Consider the following 19,504-nt stretch of genomic DNA (forward strand, 5'->3'; position numbering starts at 1 on the left):
TGTTCCACCGGCGCTGTAGCAGTGCATCCTGCTGCTAATGCTGGGGTCGTTTTCACAAAGTACGGGTTTTTTCCTGTGATACGTAAAGACAGAACGTGCGTAGGGTGACTCCAGCTATTAGCAGCTGTCACCGGCTTTGCAGAACCTTGATGGAGGAGGAGGGAGTTTCTCAGGACAGCGAAGAACATGCTTCTGCTTGAATTTTTTTTTTTTTCCTTTTCTTTTTTTTCCTGTTGTTGTTTCCACTGCAGACTGTTTTCAGGTAACCATGGGTGGGTGCTCCCAGTGTGTAGCATTACACACCACCACCCTGACTGGAAAGATGACAGCGCTCAGAGCATGTAGGCACTTGTAAAGCATCTCGTCCTCTTTGTTTTGAAAGGAACAAGGCAGGTCTGAAGTAGGCCGGGCAGGGTTTAAAGCCTTGCTTGTGTGCTGCTTTTTAGCACTACCGGTAAGACGTGTGGCTTGCTCAGAGAGGAGTCAGCTGCTCAGTAGTAGTACCCGTCTGTCCTCTGGAAAAGGCCCAGCCGTCGTCCCCTGTGTATCAGGTTTGGTAACTCGGGAACGTTTACACACCTACAGCGCGTGCAGGCTCTGCTCCGAGTGGACGCTTTGCAGTCATCTGTTTCCTAACGACAGCGAGGCGTCTCATACTGTTGATCATTGTTTTCATTTCATACATTGCAATACCCACTGGGCTGTATCTGAATTACGTCTGCAAAGTAAACACGCCTCATTTTAAGCAGTCAGCTTTAACATTTATTTTTTCATAATCACATCCATCTTCTTCTAGGCTTTAGAAGGATACGTTATTTACAGTGAGGGATGCAAGTGAAACTGAAACGAGCCCTTCCTCCTTTCCCGTTCAGGGATGTGGGAGGTGAGACATCCTGCATCGTCAATGACATGTGACATGGGTATCCTTCTCTAGATCCAAAAGAGGGTTTGTTAGATTTTGGAGAATGTAATTTTCCCTTCATATTTAATGGTATATGGGTTACTGAAATACTGTATTTGGTTTTGTCTACCCTTCAGTCCCTTGGTTCTTACATCTCAGAGTACATTTATAGAATATTACTATATATGTACTACAATAATTTGAGTCAAAGATCACTCTCATCTATATTTACAGAGGGGAAGTGAGGCACAAACTTCCCAAGATCGGAACAAGCAAGGATCTGAGTTCAGGTCTGAGCTCCCTCATTAGCCTTTTAACTGTTGGCCTAAATCATTTGGAGAACACACTGCAAAGAGCAGTCAGTGTGTGAACGTAGAACTTGCCGCCGCAGGAAGGTAAAGGCGTCAGCAGGGCAGAAGGCACCTGCAGAGACACGAAGAGGTGGAACAACCCGGGAACTGTATTTCCTGTTCTGGTGGTAGCAGACAGCATAGAGAGTCGCGCTGTGGTCTGGGGCTGCGTGAGCGAACCCGCCCGTGCGAGCACTTTGTGTGCTGGAGCAGTCGTACCGAGAACCACCGCTGCCTGGCCTCGCAGGCTGGTGGGGCAACGCAGTTTCATCATGGAAACCTGACGCTGCGTGATACAGTTTAGTACCTAAACGAAACAAAACGTCTTTAATGTCTGTGTGTGCTAGAGAGAACAAATCGATTTCCCCCAATTAACTTTTAAAGATTGGAGAGCGAAAAAGGGGCAGAATGAGGTAGAACAGCCCAGGCTGCCTATGTGTCAAAAGTAAGTTTTTGGAGAAGAGCCGTAAGCTCTTCTGTTATTAAACACGTAATTGTTCTTTTAAGATGCCTCTTGTGTGCGACGCAGCGGCTGGCTTGCATGATGCAGTGACTCTGTGTAACACCTCTCTCCTTTTCCCATCCCCACAGGCATTAGCAGTAGGTGGACTAGGTTCCATAGTAAGAGTTCTTACAGCAAGAAAGACTGTTTAAAAGACTATTAGCTTGAACCAAGACAACGATCGATTTTGGACTCAGAAGAAGGAATCAGCTGAAATGACACTGGTCCATCTTTATTAGAGATTGCAATCTACTGAAATACTATGGAAACCTCCTCTTGGAATGCTTTTAACCTTAAAGGTGGGGGAAGAGTAAAGGTATTCCTGCATATTCCGACTATCAAATACAGGAGCCAAGACATTCTCCTGATCCCTTCTTTAAAAGGCAGAGAGAAGGCACGCTCCTCCCTCCTACTACTGTAAGTGAACAGGTATTTTCAGATGCTGCTTTATCAAAGTGTGGTGATAAAAGACCCTGTGTGTACTGCTTATTTAAGAGGTAGCTGTGTCCTTGGCAGATGCAAGATCCCGACAGCTTACAGGCAGGAGAAGTGCTTATTAGACTGATGGTTTTGTACGTATGGTCGAAAGACTAATTGGACTGTGGGGTTGGTTTCATTGTAAAGTGCCTGCTGCATCAATAAAGTTCTTGGATCACATGAGTTAGTAATTTATTTTTCGCTAAATTGTAAGTTTGACTTATTCAAAAGCAGGCCAGCAATATACCAATTCTAAGCTAAGTGTCCACCTTTGCATGAATGCTCTTAACTCCAACCATTCACAGAATTTGTCCTCAAATCCAGCTATGCTGGTTGCAGGGAGTGAGACCAAGCTCAGCTGTTCCAATCAAGGCTTCTAAGATGCAGAAACTATAATACATAATCACCCATGGTTTGATTTTATATTCTTGTCCATCCTAGAAAGTCAAGAAAATACTTCAGAACTTACTAACTTATTTATGTATTAGTGCGTCCTCACCTCCTGCAGGACTGAAGTATAGCAAAATGAGCTGCTGCCTTTGAGTCAGTATGCACAGATGTTTCATCCTTGATTTGTCCAGACAGAAGGACACAACTACTCAGACCACTGCTGTCTCCACCATCAGTTACAGCACCCTTGGCAAGAGCTTTGGGGTTGTGCAGCATCCCTCTGGGGCTCGGCTGGCAGCATGCGCCATGAGTCTGGCAGGGTTATCTGCCAGGAAGGAGCCCTCCTTTTGGCACAAACGAGCATACTCCAAGTGAAGCAGCTGCTCAGAAGGCCCTGTTCCATTCAGTCTTTGTTTTTATCAGCTGCTAAGAGTGCAGCAGCAGCTGTCCCTGGTGAGAGATGATTTTAGGAGGTAGAAGCACTCTGCCTCATTCCTGGCCTAATGCCCTATGAGAAATAGGGGCCTTAATAACATGGCTGACATTCTTACCATGGGCAGAAGGTGGGGTTTGTTTCATGCTTTAAAATCTCTCAATTTTTAATAGCTATAGCATCCCAGTGGAGATAACCAGAACTATAAAGAGAAAGAAATCAAGATTAGGGTTTTGATCCAAAATGTATTGCACCACAAATTTCATAGTGTTTCATAATACAATCCATATTTACAGCATAGAAGGAAAGAAATCCAATGGCCATAGAAAGGATTATGTATACCACTGTTTTTATACAAGGGAAAGTGCATTAGCTTTTTAATATATGTACACACACCATTCTTGCTCTGATACCGAAAGAAAATTCAACACTTAAGAACTAGTTCTTCTGGTAAGTTGATCCTGTATGAGCTTTGGGATCTTAAATTGAAGTTGTGTTAGTGAATATATAATCTAAGACTTTACGTTGTCACTCCTTATTCTAGGCTGCCTGTACTGCTTTTCTTACTGTTCAGCAGTAACTTTTCAAGCCAGGATCAACATAAACTGATTAGTCATTCAGCAGGCATCGGCGTGAGTAGAGGGAGTCCTGTCCCGTGGTCTTGGGTCCCACAGAAATAGGCCAGGGCAAAGGGATATTCTAAAGAAAAAGACCTTGGAGAATAAAATCTTCCCAGAACCAACAGGGTTATCCTGCCCTGCTCTGTTTCAGTACAGGAGCAATGGATATAAACCCACTTCTTGATTGTCTATTTTCGTATTAGAGCAGAGCTGTGCTCTTCCCACAAGCTTCCCTATGGTATCGTTAAGTGCCATGGATCAGGTTACTAAAGACTGAGTTTGGACAAGCTTTAGTGTACTAAAAAAATCCTGTTGGTTTTCTTAACTTTAAATAAATACAACCTAGCTCTAAACTGAGGAGTGTCACTTGCGCCAAGGTAACAGCTACTGTGAGTACCTGTCTCTGGGATATGGCTGATGAACAAAACTGGGGAGGTCAGGCAGGGTATAGACTTGCAGCACTTTTACCGCTCTGATAACTGACCTCACGTGGAAGGATACTTTCATCTCTACCACAGCATGAGTGTGCATGGAAGCAGGGAGCAGCTCACGTGCTGTAACTCTAACACTACATCTTGGCTGCCACCACCAAGGTCATTCAGACCCCTGGAGGCAAAGCAAAGTTAAAAACCTGAACAGTGACTGTATCTCCACTAGAGGACAGGTTGAATTATCTTGAAGACATTTAATAAAACCATTGTTAGTAACACAAACCTCATCATAAGAGAATTACCAGAATTGCAGCCTGCTCATCGAATTCCATACGTATGTAGTTTTTTGGAAATATGTCCCATTTTTAAGAAGTCAGACTTACTGCTGCTTCCCATTTTCAAGAAGTCAGACTTACTGCTGCTTCCCATTTTCATCTAGATTTCGCAGTGGTGGTAGTAACTGTGGGCAAAATTGTGCTTCCACTCCGTGAGGCAAGTGCCACCTTGGTCCCCTTTTCTTAAGGGGGAAGGAAAGCAAGCTGCTGGAACCAAGATTTATTCATTAAGAGTTGAATTTTGCCCCCAAAACCAAAAACCTCATGAGCAGCATTTCTTTTACCATGTAGTTAGGACACAGTTAACAGCCCACTACATGTTCATAACAGTTTTTAAGCATTGGTATTTGAAGTACAGAAAACCACAACCAAAGAGGCGGATACTGGTTATGAAGATTTGTTGCTAGCAGAAGAAAAAAAAATAAAAATCAAGGTGTTTAGTACCAATATTCTTCACCCTTTGTCACTATTTTTTTTTTTTTTAAATAAAAGGTATTCTCACTGTGCATTTACAATACCTGGAATCCAGCTTTAAAAATTTAAAATTGTTTACTACCCCTTCTTCCCAATGCTAACAACCTATGGTACAGGCTAATAGATTAGTTTTCAAGGCGACTGAGTATTAGGTACTATAATTAAGACCATTTTAAATATTATTTTTCTTTAAGAAAAGTAAAATCAGACAACTCTAAAGTTGTGCTCTCAAATTAAATAATCATCAACATGCAGCCTTCAGGACTGCAGGCCAGGATATATGCACCTTAAATTACACAGTGATATGAAAAAATGCGAACTGTTAGTTATGTCAGTATAACAAGGCAAGGCAGATTTCTTTTTTGGTTAAAGCTCCTGCTCCTGTTCTTTGAAAGGCTTTTCAAACTGTCAAAAACGCAATACAGCACTGCCAACATTTTTTTTTTTTCATTGCTTGCTTTCCACAGTGAGACAAGGAAGCTTTACTGTGCCTAGAGTTACTCAACTCTAGCCCTCCATAACAGAAGCTGGAATCACCATCATAACAGATGCACGCGTTAGAAGCTTGAACTGCCAGCACCGGTATTAGTGAGGTTAACATTACCCTTTGGTGCCAAGAAAACAAGACCGAGGAGCACAAGGAGCTGACTTCCGTTAAGAGACCACCGAGACAATGGTCCCCAAATCCAACCCAGAAGAGGTGTTTCAGTTTGTAGTGAAAATTTCTCCTTGCACAGTATTAGTTTTGTAAACAGCGTCAAAAGTTCTTGTACAAAATACTGCAATGACAGTGATTAAGACACACCTGAATTAGTGTGTTCAGCGTTCTTTTCACAGAAAAAAGTGGCTAGATGCTGACTGCCATTTTCAGGTTTCCTTAAGGCCACAGTGTCCTTGGGCTTGAGATCGACGGCCGGATACTGCCTTTAGGAGATGGCTTTGACCCAAACCATGACATCTAGGACAGGAAAGCACAATACACATTATGCTACGTTCACACTTTTAAGAAGCTGAAGATTCAAAAAAGAAAGAACATGGTACATAGGCATCTCCCCATCATTTGATGGAAAGAACTATTTATAAAACAGAATGCTGCAGACTTCAGCCTGAAGAAGATCGTTTCACACAATCAAATCTGGAAGAAACAGCATCCATTTTCCACAAGTGAAGCTGACTGAAGATTACACTTACATATATTCCTTTAAAATAATTACAAATTACAAATCTACAGTCATTTAAACACAGTACCTTTAGTCAGTCTAGTATTAAACTGTTCCCCGAACAAGAAGGCAAGGCGATCTCCCTCAGTTGCAATCATACGCAGACTGAACATGTCCAGCTTACTGAGTGGGCAGAGATGAATGGAGGACATAGAAGGAACTGAGGCAGCATTCATTTATGAACATTCACTAATAACCACATAGCCAGGGACATGCAGGAGATCTCATTTTACGCAATGGAAAGGAGAAACAGGTGTCTAAGCCCAATGTCAAAACGACAAACCAAGAATTTGGCTTCCTGCTTTTAAACATTTGACTGTACTCCAGCAAGGAGCTTCTAGCTTCCCTCCACGGACTGAGTCCAATGGGCAAAACTGTTCTGTTACTCCTTCTCTGAAGCACTGGAAAGTATTTCCCTCACTGAAATGGACAATTTCCGACATGTATGTATGTGATTACCTAACATTTTAATAATAAATTACATTTATTATTGTAACTAAATTTTGGAAAAGATACTTTTCATGATCTCCCAGCATCTAAGAATTTTCATTCCATCTGCTGGGAGTCCCGTTAGAGACTACAAGTGGAACAGAACCCTTACCTTGTACTCTAAAGTTTCTTTAAGCATGTTTTCTTCCTCTTGTGAAAAATTCAGTAACACAGATACAGCTTTAATTAGATGGAATGCCTGAAAGAAACCACAGTGTTTTGTTGCTTACGATGCTCTCAGGGCTCTACATTCTGGACTATGGTGCAGCACAGTTTTTCTGTAGGTTTGGTCACAGACTTTCTAGTCACAACTGTGAAGCTGCGAACAGCAGCCTTCCGTTATCCCCAGTTCCAAAAGACGAGGATGGCCTGTATCTTATTTCTTCTGTTTGTGTTTCCTGGCTTTCTGTTCTTTAATATTGGTTTACATATTTTTGGGAAGAGGACAAATGGGGAGCCTAGTTAGTTAGAATAGAGAAGAAGTTTGGCTCCTATGGCATCCTAGTTTTTTTAAGCTTTAAGTTGATCAAACCAGCATGTAGGCAGGAAAGAATCACGCCGTTTTAAATATACACTTAAGTGTATTAACTCTATAGTACTAATATTCTAAATGGGACACACAATGCAGAGTAAGAGAGTCAAGCGCTCAGGATACCACGGAGTCGCACAATTATCTCTTGATCTCACCCACTGACTTGCAATTAAGCAACGTTGGCATGACTTTTTTTACCTTTAACTTTTTTGACACCATGTGGAGAATGTGAAGGAGCTCCAAATGCACAAGGAATTACCTCTTACCGATCAACAGCAAGTGCTTTGTGTCTTTTTCTTGGGTTTTTTTGCTGTCTTTCTTAAATGTACAACCACTCTAATTACATACTCCACGTATGTTTTTTAGAGTAGTGCAGAGGGAATGTCTTGTAGCTTCAGATCTTTAACTTCCAGACATAACTACCTCTTAAAAATTCACATTTCCCTTTCATTTAGTTCATAATAATCTGTACTTCCGAACATATCACTGTTAGCTATTTTGCTTCATTGTGCTGAATCAGTCAACAACTTTTTGAGTATAAAAGTATGGAACTGGCATGGAAGCGTCCTTAGCAGGCAACAGGTGGCAGTTTCTAGAGAAAGACGGACTTAGAAAGAGAAGGTAAGTGTACATCTTTACCTCAGATTCCCGGCAGGACATGAATTTTAGTACAACATGTTTAAGGTATTCAAAGTTTATCTCCCTTGAGTCATTTAAATCAGAGTTGTTTGTGACAGTCACAGAAGCATTAGGCACTTCAGAATTTGCTTTTTCACGTACTTCAGGTACTTCACTGTCAGGCCTTATTTTCTAAAAAAAGAAAAAGAGAAGGACATTGTAGACTCTGTCAGTTTGACACTGGGAGAGGATCCGGGTCCAAGATATCTAACACCGAGGGCTTGTATCCACAAGGTGGGTACAACCTGGGCATCAACAGGACAAGCTTCTCATCCTTCACGGGATCACAGCAGAGAAGTGTCTTCACCGCTCCCTAGACTCTAGGACAGAAGCTAGTTGCTGTTAGTGTTACGTGTACATTACCCAAACCAGCATGGAACTGGCTCCATGGTAGAAACTATCACCTGGTAATTTTCTTTTATCACTAACTTGCTCTGTGCCTTTCAAACATGGGCTTTCTCCAAACAATTTTCAAGCTCAGAACAAAAAGAACAATATCAGAGTATTTAAAACCTCTTAATTCTTTTAAAAATAATTTTTTATTGGAGAGAAAAACTATTGTAAGAGGGATTAAAGGGGAGCTTACCCTGGGGCAGATATCACTCCCATGGTAAAACTCAGCTGAATGGCAGCTAAGCAGCAATCAAACCTCAGTTGTTCACTCTACAGAAATGTATTACATGCCCAAGATTACCAAATACAGGTCTTCTGTAGCTAAAATTCTCTGTTGTAAGAGCTGAGTGGTGATGGCTGCCTGTGTCACACCATCCGTTCAATAAATGATCCAGAATAACGTAATTCCTTAATTTAAGGGTTCATTGATCTGCCTGCAAACAAAAGGAAACTGCAGACATCCCTAGTAAAAAAATTACACTCTAGCTAGCAGTCAAGCTTTTGGAATTAGTAGTGCAAGTAACTGTCAGTAAGTGCCAGCTGAAGAGACTGAAAAACATAACCCTTACCAACTCTTTCTGGAGGGTTTTCTTGAGTTCTGTCATTCTTTGCTGTAGCTGCTTTATCATCTGTAAGCAAAGCAAAGGTTAGTGTTCATACAGTATTCATTGTCAGGACACATTTTGAACCAGAGATACCTGGAAAAACCCATAACAAACAAGTGTAATGAATGAAACAATCATTAAACAATGTTGATGGCTCTGAAGAAACAATCTGAATGTCTTGCCTTTCTAGCTCCACACATTAGCAGGCATATGACAGGATACTTGGGCTTTCATGTGGCAGCACAGTGGAAGTGAACTGAATTCACACAAAAGGGCTCTGCAGGAAAGCTGTAAACGGTACCATTTGGTGCATCTTTCCTCTAAAATAGGCAAGGATTCCTACAATTCTGGCTGCAGTTTTTATCCACTGTTGCTAGACGCTTGTACAATCCAGAGGAAAAAATTTATTCACAGCATACTGGATTCAAATTGGATCTGCCATTTTGGTAAGCCTGTCCTTCTAAGGCTGCAGCATGGGCAGCACCAATTATTAGGCTTCCTAATTAAAAGGGGAAAGACTAACAACTGTTTCTGTTGTTTCAGTTCACCTTGTTTTTCTCAGCAATTTGCTGTTCCAGCTCTCTATTATCTTTCTGAAGTTGAATGACGTCTGCAGCTGCTATGTCTCCATTCTGTTCCACCACACAGTTTTCTGGAGAATGTAAATGCTTGTTGTTCAAGGCTCTAGTCGATTCCTCTAGTTCTGAAACCTATAAAAATTAAAAGAGTGAATTGCAGAGACATCATGACATTTGCAGCCCATGAAGACTCCACAGGGAGAGAGCTAGACTTCTTTTTGGTTGTTGTTTTTGGGGTGGTGGTGGTTGCTTTTTTAAACCAGAAAGCATTAGTGGCAATCTAGTTGGCTATATCTCTCACTGGCCTGCTTATTGCTTGTGGGTCTCTCTCATTAGTTTCAAAATGGTTCTCTCAAAGACATTTTATGAGTCAAATAAAATAAGGGGTTGTCTTTCATAAACCAGTCACAGATCTGACAGGAAACAGCTTTCTTTCGGAAGACTGGGAACCACAAATAGTGGTGGTCTACACTGCTGGTGTTTCAGGTCACGAGCAAGTTGTAAAGTAAACAGTTCCAAGCACGTATCACCAGACACGACAGAAACGGGGTCTCTTGCACACCTGCTTATTTTCCTGAGAAGTCTGAACAGATCAGATTTGTGACTGCACTCACATTTTTCTCATGTTCTCTGGCCAACAGGCACTCCTGTATCTGCAACTTCAGTTCATCAATTTCCTTTCTTGCCGTTTCTTCTTTCTCCACTGCTCGGCTATTACTTGCTTCTATGTCAGATTGCAACTGATGCATTCGCAGCAAGACAGCTTCATGATCTGAGAAAGGAGAGACCTGCTTAGTATCAGTCTACTGAATCAAATGGGAGTTTCCAATTGTTTTTCTTAAACAAAGCAAGTTACAGTGACAGTAAATCCTGACCTTTTTGCCTTGCTCTGTCGTAAAGACAGAAAGATGATGGAATTTAAGCCACCCAAGCTCACATGCACGTTTTTGCAAAGGAGCAGCCTAACTGTCTGAAAGTCAGAGTGATTTTAATACTTAACAACATGATTATCAATTATACCTCCTCTAAAAGACCCCCATCAAAAGTCTGTGTGACTTCTGCTGTGACTGCACAGGAAACACTTGGGGCTGAGATGTGAGCACAAATGGCTAGCTGGCACAAATGGCTACCAACACATGGCTAGCCAATGGAATGGTGCAACAAGAGCTACGGTTTTGTTCCCTTTCTAAATAGTGGAAACACGGTGGGTTAGGAACTGAATGAAGATGACTGCACTTCATTTTTAGTATGACTGTGGACTATCAGTTTGCAGCTGATCTTTAAGAATGTAAATAATCTTTCAATCAAGTGCAGTTTTTAAAGTGCAATGAAGTAGTAGTTTTTAATCTGTATCATTTATTTCATGTTTTGCGCAAAACAATCATTTACAAGAAGTACAGCAAGATTTGTTATTTTATGGTGTATAAGCGTAAGACTGATTTAAAAAAAGTGGTTTTGTTTTTAAGGACGCAGTAGAGAGACTGTCCAATTGTTACTGCAGGATACAAGATTTTGAAAATTCTAATAGATTAAATACGGACGAGAAATCTAGAATTATTACAATCTATCAGGCCAGCTGAGAACTAGACACTGTACTTAGATAAAGCTGTCTGGGATACAGTAGACTCGTTTGGTCTAACCTTGACTCAGTTGGTTTAGTTCTTCCTTCTGTTTTAGAAGCATATCACATTTTTCCTCAATCAGCTCGTCTTTTTCCTTTATTAAGGAAGCCAGATGTGAAACCTTCAAAGCAGGCAAACAAACAAACAGAAGTCATTAAAGATATAAAACTAGAAGAGGGCATTGAAAGATTTCAACATACCTCAGAGGTGCGGATATTTTGTGTGTGTGTGTGGGAAGGACTGGAGAAGAATTCTTTTATCAGTGACAAGGGCAGTGTCTGGTATCTACAACTGGCAGGGGCTGCCTGAACTCTGTGCTAGGCAATACAACACCTTGAAGAAGTGGTTTGTGCAGCATTAGTGTTACAGATAATACAGTGTGGATGTCTGTGATATATTCAGAGACTCACAGAAGGCATCACCTCTACAATGCTGACCTCATTAAAAAGCACTGAAGTCAATGCGCTGTAAGAGCTAAAACACACTTCGCTTCTGATAAACTCTGTGCCACAATTACAGATTGCCTCATAACCAGCAGGTGGCAGCTGCAAAACAGCCGCTGAGCAAAACCAGAGATCACCTTATACCCCTTTTACATACAGCTGGACTAAGCAAGCACAGATCTACAGCAGTCCCAGAAGAATAAAGAAACCAAAAGATGGGACTGAATTCAGTCAAACTTGCTCTGTTGGCAGTTCCCAGCTTAAGCAAACACAAGCTCACATTATCCACCATGACCATTTTTAATAAAAGAACAACAAAACAAGACTACCTAGAATTTGTATTTCGTTACTGGATACAACCTCCTCCCTATGAGGAAATTTACAATTTTAGAACTGCTGTGCTTCAGAGGGACAAAGGTGCGATGTAAGTGCTGAAAGGAACAACAACAGAATGAATAGATTTCTTCAAAACAAACTGCCAACTAGCCAATGGCTCAAGATGGCTGGCCCACTGGGACTATGCACCATCTTACAGATTTAAAGGGCTCTGCATTTGAGCAGAGAAATGTATTCACTTGCTACTACCTGGTCTTCCCCGCAGTTGTTCGTATTCAACTGCCACAACCTGCCGTAACTCTTGAGCCTACAAACTTACAAATATCCTTAACTTTGCAGTCAGCAGCATTTTACATTCTTCCAATGGAATAAGTCACCTAAGTTGATTACATTCTTGTGCAGGCATTTATATAGACACCCTTCAGTTTCAAGTTCACTGAGGCAACCACTGCTGTCTTGCATGCTGAGGATATGATTCTGATTATCATAACAGTCAGGAACACTAATTAAGTCCAAATCTAGTCCGGTCTGTGCCTGGTTGGGAGCACCCAAATATATTTTAGACTGTTGATATTAACCAACCTGCTGTTGTAATTCCTCTCTTTGTTTTCGTGTTTCTTCCAATGCTTTGGCAATTTCAATGCTGACAGTCTCTCTGCTGCTCAATTCATTCTGCAAACCAAAAGTAATTGAGAGGTTACTCGAGACAACTAAAAGCAGGTCAGTCTCTCATCTTTAAACGCAAATCCATTCGCAATGAGGATTTATGGCTGTTCTAACACACCATGATTTACGCTTCCAAATGAGAGTTACTGTTTTGTTTTACTGCACTGCTGCTATCTGCACATGCAAGAACACCACTGAACTGATGTAAGAGGCCAAACATATCTAATGCTTAAAAGATCTTTTAGCTTGAAGTCTCTATTACGAAGAAGTAGCTCCTTCCTACAACTGATCTTTATTCCAATTGTGCATCCAAGAGTAGCTACAGAAAAAACTTTCAACAATCTAAAATTACAGTCAAAAGACTGAGTATAAGCTGTAAATACCTGACCAACTTAAGTTTCTAACTTTTGTTTTGAATGCTGTGAATGGAATTTGATGTTGAACTATTCTGTATTCATTACTGCTAACAGGATTTAAAAGCTCTTCATGCCTGACAATATGGGAATGTATTATTTTCTGCCCGATTCAGGCAGACCCAAGCATTCTGTTTCAGAAAAGGATCAGCCATTTGTAATGCTCCTCAAATGCATTTCTACTGAGTACCAAAGATGATTTACAGCTGTAAGTACATGCAACCCGAATGTAATGTGACTCCAAGTACTGAGAATGTAATACACTTTGCTGCTCACTGTTTCTCAAACTTGGCTCTGTATTTAACCACCACTAACCAATTAAGCCCTTACCTGTATTCTGCTCAATTCAGACTCTTGTTTTTTTAAAGAACTCTCATAATCTTCTCTGCTTCCATTAAGATTTTCATTTTCCTTTTCCAACTGGCTCTGTAAAATAAAGATTGCTTAAATACTAAGCACAATTATTCTAATGCCTTGTTTAAACAATGAAACACATCAAATGCTTTGTTCATATTTAGTTTCTCAGAGTATGAGATCATCTATTATAATGCTAGGAGCGCTGAATAAGAACATTCAGACAACACGTGAGGTCTACAAGCTGTGTTAAAATCATTTTGTGAAGACTCACATGGCCCACTGAACAGTTTCTCTACTTACAATCTTGTGCTGAGTAGCTGTTTTATCAAATTCCCAAGCTGTTTCAAGAGCAGCAATTTGAGACTCCAGCCCAGTAAGTTTCTGATCATACCGATGTTTCTCACTTAAAATCTGTTGCTGTAGTTTACTTCTTTCATCCTCTAGATTAGTTTGCTTAAGAGAAATAAAGAACACTACGTTAATAAAATGGTATTTTGAAGCTCTGACAAGAATTGGACACCACTCCATGTGACATACACTCAAACTGAAGCAACACTATTCCTTTTGGCAGCAGCGTCATGTACTCATATACAGGCACTTGTTTAGGAGACAAACAGCAAGAAAACACTTGAGTAACGAAACGAACACAGAGAAATTAGTCTCTCTGGGGATGCTGAAGACTGATCTGCTACTGGTCAGTGAAACATCATGCAGCATACTCACCAACTTCTGGATCTTCAGATCCTGCTCAGCAGCTGCTTCTTTGCTCTTTTTCAATGTTTCTGTTGCAATCTGCAGTTTTTGTTCCAGTTCTTTATTCTAAAATATAACCACACATTACATTCCTTATCCACTGGCATCTACATTATTAGAAAAGAGGTACAAGAATGTGGAATGACCCAGCAGAGGAAGGTAAACATTAAACCACAAAACCACATAGTTCAGAGAGACTGCCTACTTGACACGTGCTGCTTTTAAAAACTCTTCGCCACACCACTAACCCCCCAGCAATGCTTGCACTTCAGTTGTTTGTTTCTTAGAGATTTCATGCATATCTTCCCTATCCTAACTTCATAACCTCTAGGCCCTTCTCCACCACCAAAGGTGGAGAGCTGACCAGAGACATTGATCAATTAGACTTTCCTTTCAAGACTAAATGTGACATGTAGTCTCACCTTTGGCTGACAGCAGAAGTGCAGTGAGGGGAGGAGGTATAGGGCATAAATAGGCTGGAAACAGTGGGAAACTGTGGTGGAAACCCCCCCCACCCCCCCAAGCCTTCCCTGTGTTTCCAATCGGCTCACAGTCTCAGCGTGATGCGTTCTGTCTGTTAGTACCTGCTGCCTGGTTTCATCCAGTTTCTGCTCAAGAGTAGCTTTCTGAAGATTATATTGAGATGAAGAACAAGAGGAAGGATGGACAAAGAGAGAGGATTTTTTTTTTTAATTAAGATTTTCCTTTATATTTCATTAATAATGTCAAACTAAAATGAAACAGTTATTTTGATGTGCAGTACAGCTTTGCTTTTGGGAACCAGCAAGTTTGATGTGACTGCATACGGCCTCCACAGATCATGTTGCCCTGGGGATGACATCATTAATATTAACAATGGGAAATTCACTGTCATCCTGCCATGATCCAGATGTAAACTCTAATCAGCAGCCAGGTCATAATTTTCTAACCCACGCCAAGTTTAAGGGATTAAAAAAAATTTTTTTTGAAAGCTTAACTTCTCCTGCGTCACAGCAAACACACAAAGAAGGTAAAACATTTGCTAGTTATGGTAGTTACTTTCCAAAATGTTTTACTACCCCTGCATGGACTTTACACTGGCTCAAGTTTACTAAGCCAAGTTCATTTATCATAGCAACATAGAGTTGATGTGTCTTGCAGGCAAGCCTGACCAAGGAAGAGCAGATCTTCCCTTGTCTGCCCAGGACTCAGCTGGGGAAACACTGCTCCAAGCTGATTCTGAACAGGAGCATCGGTGCTTGAGAAAGAGATCGAGAAGTAACGACAGAAAGGGCACTGACCAAAGCCAAGTTCTTTGTTTTCAGCTGTTTCTTAACACTTCTGAGGCCCAAGCTTTCAACATATAACATTCTGTTTGTACACCTATGTGCAAAAACAGTTCCCCCCCTGTCCCAATGCTTTGCAAGTCATGATAATAGAAGACAAAGAACACGGAAAAGTGTGCGCTGTTCTCTGGAAGGATTAACCAATAAAACTCTTAAATTGTTCTACCTCCTGTGGGCATGTTAAAAAGTTGCTCTTTTGCTTCTAAGCAGTCAGATGCATTGCCTAAATGGACAATGCAGAAACACCAATAAAGACAGCTGTGCAACATCTACATAAACAGGCTCAATGTAGTCAACCACACAATTCTGTCCAGCACAGACAGTATGCCAATATACACTGAAGGCACAAATGTGCCTGCATTATGTTATCGTATATTCTTTCCATGTGTGGTAAGTAATGTATGTCCTAAAAAAATCTCACTAAGATTACACTTTTAAGCAGTCTATAAATGTATAATTACCTCCTTGAGTAGCTCCCGCACATGTTCATCCCCTGAAAGATTTCTTTCTAGCTTCTTTTCCAAGGAAGACACTTTTTCCTGCAGCTGTTCGGTAAGTTTATTTCTCTCAGCAAATTCAAAAGTCATCTGTGAGAACAAGAAATCACAGAATCTTTTTTGTAGCGAAGCTTTCATCTAATCCATTGTGGTTTGACCTTAAAAGTGCCACTAGAAAGAGAGTCCTATTTGAAAAGACAATATGATCCTAAAACACTTTCTAGGCACCAAATTGCAAACTCAGTGCATTACCCAAGTGTACACGTTTACACCAGCCAACAGCAGATGCATCTGAAAACACTTAACCTTTTGCTTGTGTTGTTCATATTCCACCTTCAGAGATTCATGCTCCACCTGTAACATTTCCAGTCTCTTCTCACAACCAGAACCAGCAACTCGAGCCTAAAAATTTTGAGAAATTACTTGCTTTGAAATTTAGATTTCCAAAAACACATAACTGACATCTAATCTAACTCCTGCAGACAAGAAGCTCTTTGAATCAAATCTCACTTAACTCAAACTTACATTTTGCAAGTCTACAGAAAGCTGCTGAATGACAGTTTGTAGCTCCTGTTCTCTTAACTCCAGAGCAGTGATCTTATTTTCTGCATTTGTCTCAGCTGTCATTAGTTCATCTCTTCACAGAAAGAGAATAAAAAAAAAGTTACATACTGTTCCAGAAAAATAATCTTTAGCAGATAATTCTGCTGCTTATGAAAATGGACTAAGCAATAACAAGATTTTCTCGTCCTAAAACCAGCCACTGCTTGATTATACATTTTCCAAAAAAAGTGACAGTTAAGCATTCAAACTATGAAAAAAAGAAATCATAACAAGCTTACAAAACTCTAAACAAGCACTCCTTTAATTGGCTTGAAAAGAAATATAAACTTGGCATTTACATCCACATTGGCATACCAGAAGCAATTATTCAGTCGGCTCACTACATGTATAAACTTTTCCAAAAAGACAGAACCGGGCATGAAGTAAAAGTATAGGGGAAATGCATACACTGCTCCTCACGAAGCACCACATCCGTACCTCTGTGCCTCTAGCTCCGAGAACTGCTGCTGCAACTCTTGAAGATCTTTCCTTAGGCCTGATGACTTGTTGCTTGCATCCTGAAGCACCTCTTTAGTGTGGGTCAGCTCTCGAGTGCACACCTCTAGTTCCTGCTCTGTTTTGCTCAGAGATTCTTCCTTTTTCAAAAGCTGAATATTAGAACATTATCTTTGACAATACAGACGACCTGATAATACTGATAAAATCTTCTCATTGAAACTTGTCTCTTGTATTAAGTTATGAGCTCAATTGAACGAAATAATAAATAACTCCCAGAAAAGCCCCTGTTGAAATAAACTATGTAATATTGCATGCATGTACCTACTGTTAGGATTTTGACACCGACCAAGACTGTATACAAGCATTAAGGCTAAGAAAATTAATGCAGAGCTACCACTAACTCGGTATTCTAACAGAAATTTTAGGAAAGAAAAAAAAAGTTTAAAATAATCTTACCATGTGTTTAACTTTGGCAATTTCCTGCTGCTGAAAGCCCTCCAGTTCATCAATTTCATCTCTTTTTTGAAAAAGGTTCAAACTCTGCTCCCTCATTTCTTGTAACTGCGTTTCAAGCATTTTTTTTTCCTGATAAACCAACAAAAAGAAGAGGAATCCAAGAATATCTGTACGCTCATTTCAAGTCAATGGGAGTTTAGTTAAACTCTCTGAGAAAGGAATCTTGTCTTGCAGCCATAAGGCGCTCTGATGGTGCTACATGTAGAACAAGAACCTCTTCCACATTCATGTTGCAGTAGGCAATGTGGAACGAATTACTGAACTTGAAAAATCTCAAAAAAATCCATATTCATTACAACGCAGCCAATGATCCCCTAACTGAACTCTTAAAAATGGACAACAAGCAGTAGTATGTTTAATGTCTTCATAATCAGAGATGCCTTAAAATAGACTAAGCTAAACAGCTAGAACAACAATAAGACTGAAATCCTGTATTGAAAAAATCCCTGCAAAATAAGTTTCATTTCTTTTATGAAACAGATGACCTACTGCAAGACCTCAGACGAAGTCACTACTTCCCTTCTGCAACCCAGCTGCCTCCTCTGTAATAAAGGAAACTATTGTTCCACCTTACAGAAGTGCATCTTTCTTTCTCATTGCAACCCATCATTCTTTACTTCCCCACTGAAAAATAATTCCAGAAATACCTCCTGAAGCACTGGGGCTGGTAACAAAAGCAAATGTCTGGCCTCTCCCACCGAATAAAGATCAGATAGTAAAAAGGGCTGAACACAGTTGAGCTGTAGGAAGTATACAGGCTGGTGTTTAAAAATACACACACACAAAAAAAAAACCCAGCCCCAAACCCCAAAACTTAATTACCTTTTCGATTTGACCCAGTTTTTCCATCCACTCCTGAACAAGAAAGAAGAAGAAAAATCAAAATCCATTTGTAGACTTTCAAGGACAGCAATTACAGTAAAAAAAAAAAAAAATTTGTACTGTTAACAGAGATACTAAGTTGTGGTAATGATTAAAAAAGTAATCAGCAAAAGAAAACTAACAACTAGTGTTTTAATATAAAAGCTGAGGAAATCGTTTATGCTACCTGAATAAGCTTTATGCAAGTAAAGTAAAATAAAGGTGACAACAGGTCTACTGCAATTGAATCTTACCAAACACACGTGCAAGCTTAACCTGACATTAGAAACTGTTGTGGGCTCTTTTTAAAAACAGTAAGAACAGTCAGAACAATGACAAGTCCTACACTGTTTCTGGCATTTGAACTTAACGCTCCCTTCTTTCCGCAATGTTGGCACACGAAGCATACACAATGCCGAACACCTATTTTAATTGATGGCAACACCTGCTTAAAACATCAAGGTCATGCACTCGGATCTCCAGACAGTCAAAAGTTGAGTTGTTCAAGCTCTGTTACCTGGTCCTTTTTTTCTAAGGCCAAAGCCATTCCTTCAGCCATCTTGGCTCGACTGGCCTGGTGAGCTTCATTCTGCTCCTGAAACTTCCTCATGGAGGCTATCAACAGAGAATCACCAGCTGTATTAAAAACTCATCTTTTAAAACTGCTTCTCAATTTTCTGTAAGTTATTTATAACTTTGAAGAGCTGCTTCTGCAAGTGATTAGCCCCATCTTGACTCTCTAGCACTAACGCTGTGCCACTTACTACCTCACACTGCTTGCACATTGGACAAATGCCAGAAGTAACAGAAGATAGCAGTACTGTTCCTCACTGGATTATAACAAAGCTGTAGGTTTCAAAAAAGTCTCTCCTGCATGTTAGCCCCACATTTGGCAAAAGGAGTATAACAACAACTTTGTTCAACAGCCAACACACTACTGCTGCTTTTTACACTGTAAATGAAGCAAGAACTTGTGTTCTAATTCTTCGCAACCTAGAGGTGCACAGTTCAAAAGGAAATTATTAAAACATCTATATATCAAACGCGTTTCCTTCCAACCATAACAGTTTTCAACTTAAAAAAAAAAAAAAAGGAAAAAGAAAAGTACGTACAATCCTGATGCTTTTCTAATGCATTTTCAAGCTTCTCTTTTATCTTCTGCAAGTTTCGGATCTGATCAGCATAATCTTGTGTGAGGAGGGAGAAGCACAGACCAGGAATGAACAGACATTGGGGAAGGAAATT

The 19,504-nt window shown here is 40.3% G+C and overlaps 1 protein-coding gene across 1 annotated transcript in view; it reads right to left on the reverse strand.

The window, feature by feature from the left end:
• Window positions 1–236: 236 nt before the first annotated feature.
• Window positions 237–19,504, reverse strand: part of GOLGA1 (golgin A1) — a 22,506-nt gene continuing 3,238 nt past the window's right edge. The window contains exons 3-24 of the mRNA XM_009334393.1: window positions 19,372–19,446; window positions 18,777–18,874; window positions 18,221–18,253; window positions 17,339–17,467; window positions 16,862–17,031; window positions 16,346–16,457; window positions 16,127–16,222; window positions 15,785–15,910; window positions 14,529–14,624; window positions 13,969–14,064; window positions 13,546–13,698; window positions 13,219–13,314; window positions 12,392–12,481; window positions 11,049–11,151; window positions 10,023–10,180; window positions 9,379–9,540; window positions 8,795–8,854; window positions 7,794–7,964; window positions 6,735–6,821; window positions 5,719–5,871; window positions 3,172–3,255; window positions 237–718 (exon numbers count right to left, since the gene is read on the reverse strand). Coding sequence (XP_009332668.1) covers window positions 5,791–5,871; window positions 6,735–6,821; window positions 7,794–7,964; window positions 8,795–8,854; window positions 9,379–9,540; window positions 10,023–10,180; window positions 11,049–11,151; window positions 12,392–12,481; window positions 13,219–13,314; window positions 13,546–13,698; window positions 13,969–14,064; window positions 14,529–14,624; window positions 15,785–15,910; window positions 16,127–16,222; window positions 16,346–16,457; window positions 16,862–17,031; window positions 17,339–17,467; window positions 18,221–18,253; window positions 18,777–18,874; window positions 19,372–19,446 — 2,192 coding nt within the window. The 3' untranslated portion in view covers window positions 237–718; window positions 3,172–3,255; window positions 5,719–5,790. The remainder of the gene's footprint in view (window positions 719–3,171; window positions 3,256–5,718; window positions 5,872–6,734; window positions 6,822–7,793; window positions 7,965–8,794; window positions 8,855–9,378; window positions 9,541–10,022; window positions 10,181–11,048; window positions 11,152–12,391; window positions 12,482–13,218; window positions 13,315–13,545; window positions 13,699–13,968; window positions 14,065–14,528; window positions 14,625–15,784; window positions 15,911–16,126; window positions 16,223–16,345; window positions 16,458–16,861; window positions 17,032–17,338; window positions 17,468–18,220; window positions 18,254–18,776; window positions 18,875–19,371; window positions 19,447–19,504) is intronic.

Source organism: Pygoscelis adeliae, unplaced genomic scaffold (assembly GCF_000699105.1).
Source record: "Pygoscelis adeliae isolate BGI_AS28 unplaced genomic scaffold, ASM69910v1 Scaffold150, whole genome shotgun sequence".
NCBI lineage: Eukaryota > Metazoa > Chordata > Aves > Sphenisciformes > Spheniscidae > Pygoscelis > Pygoscelis adeliae.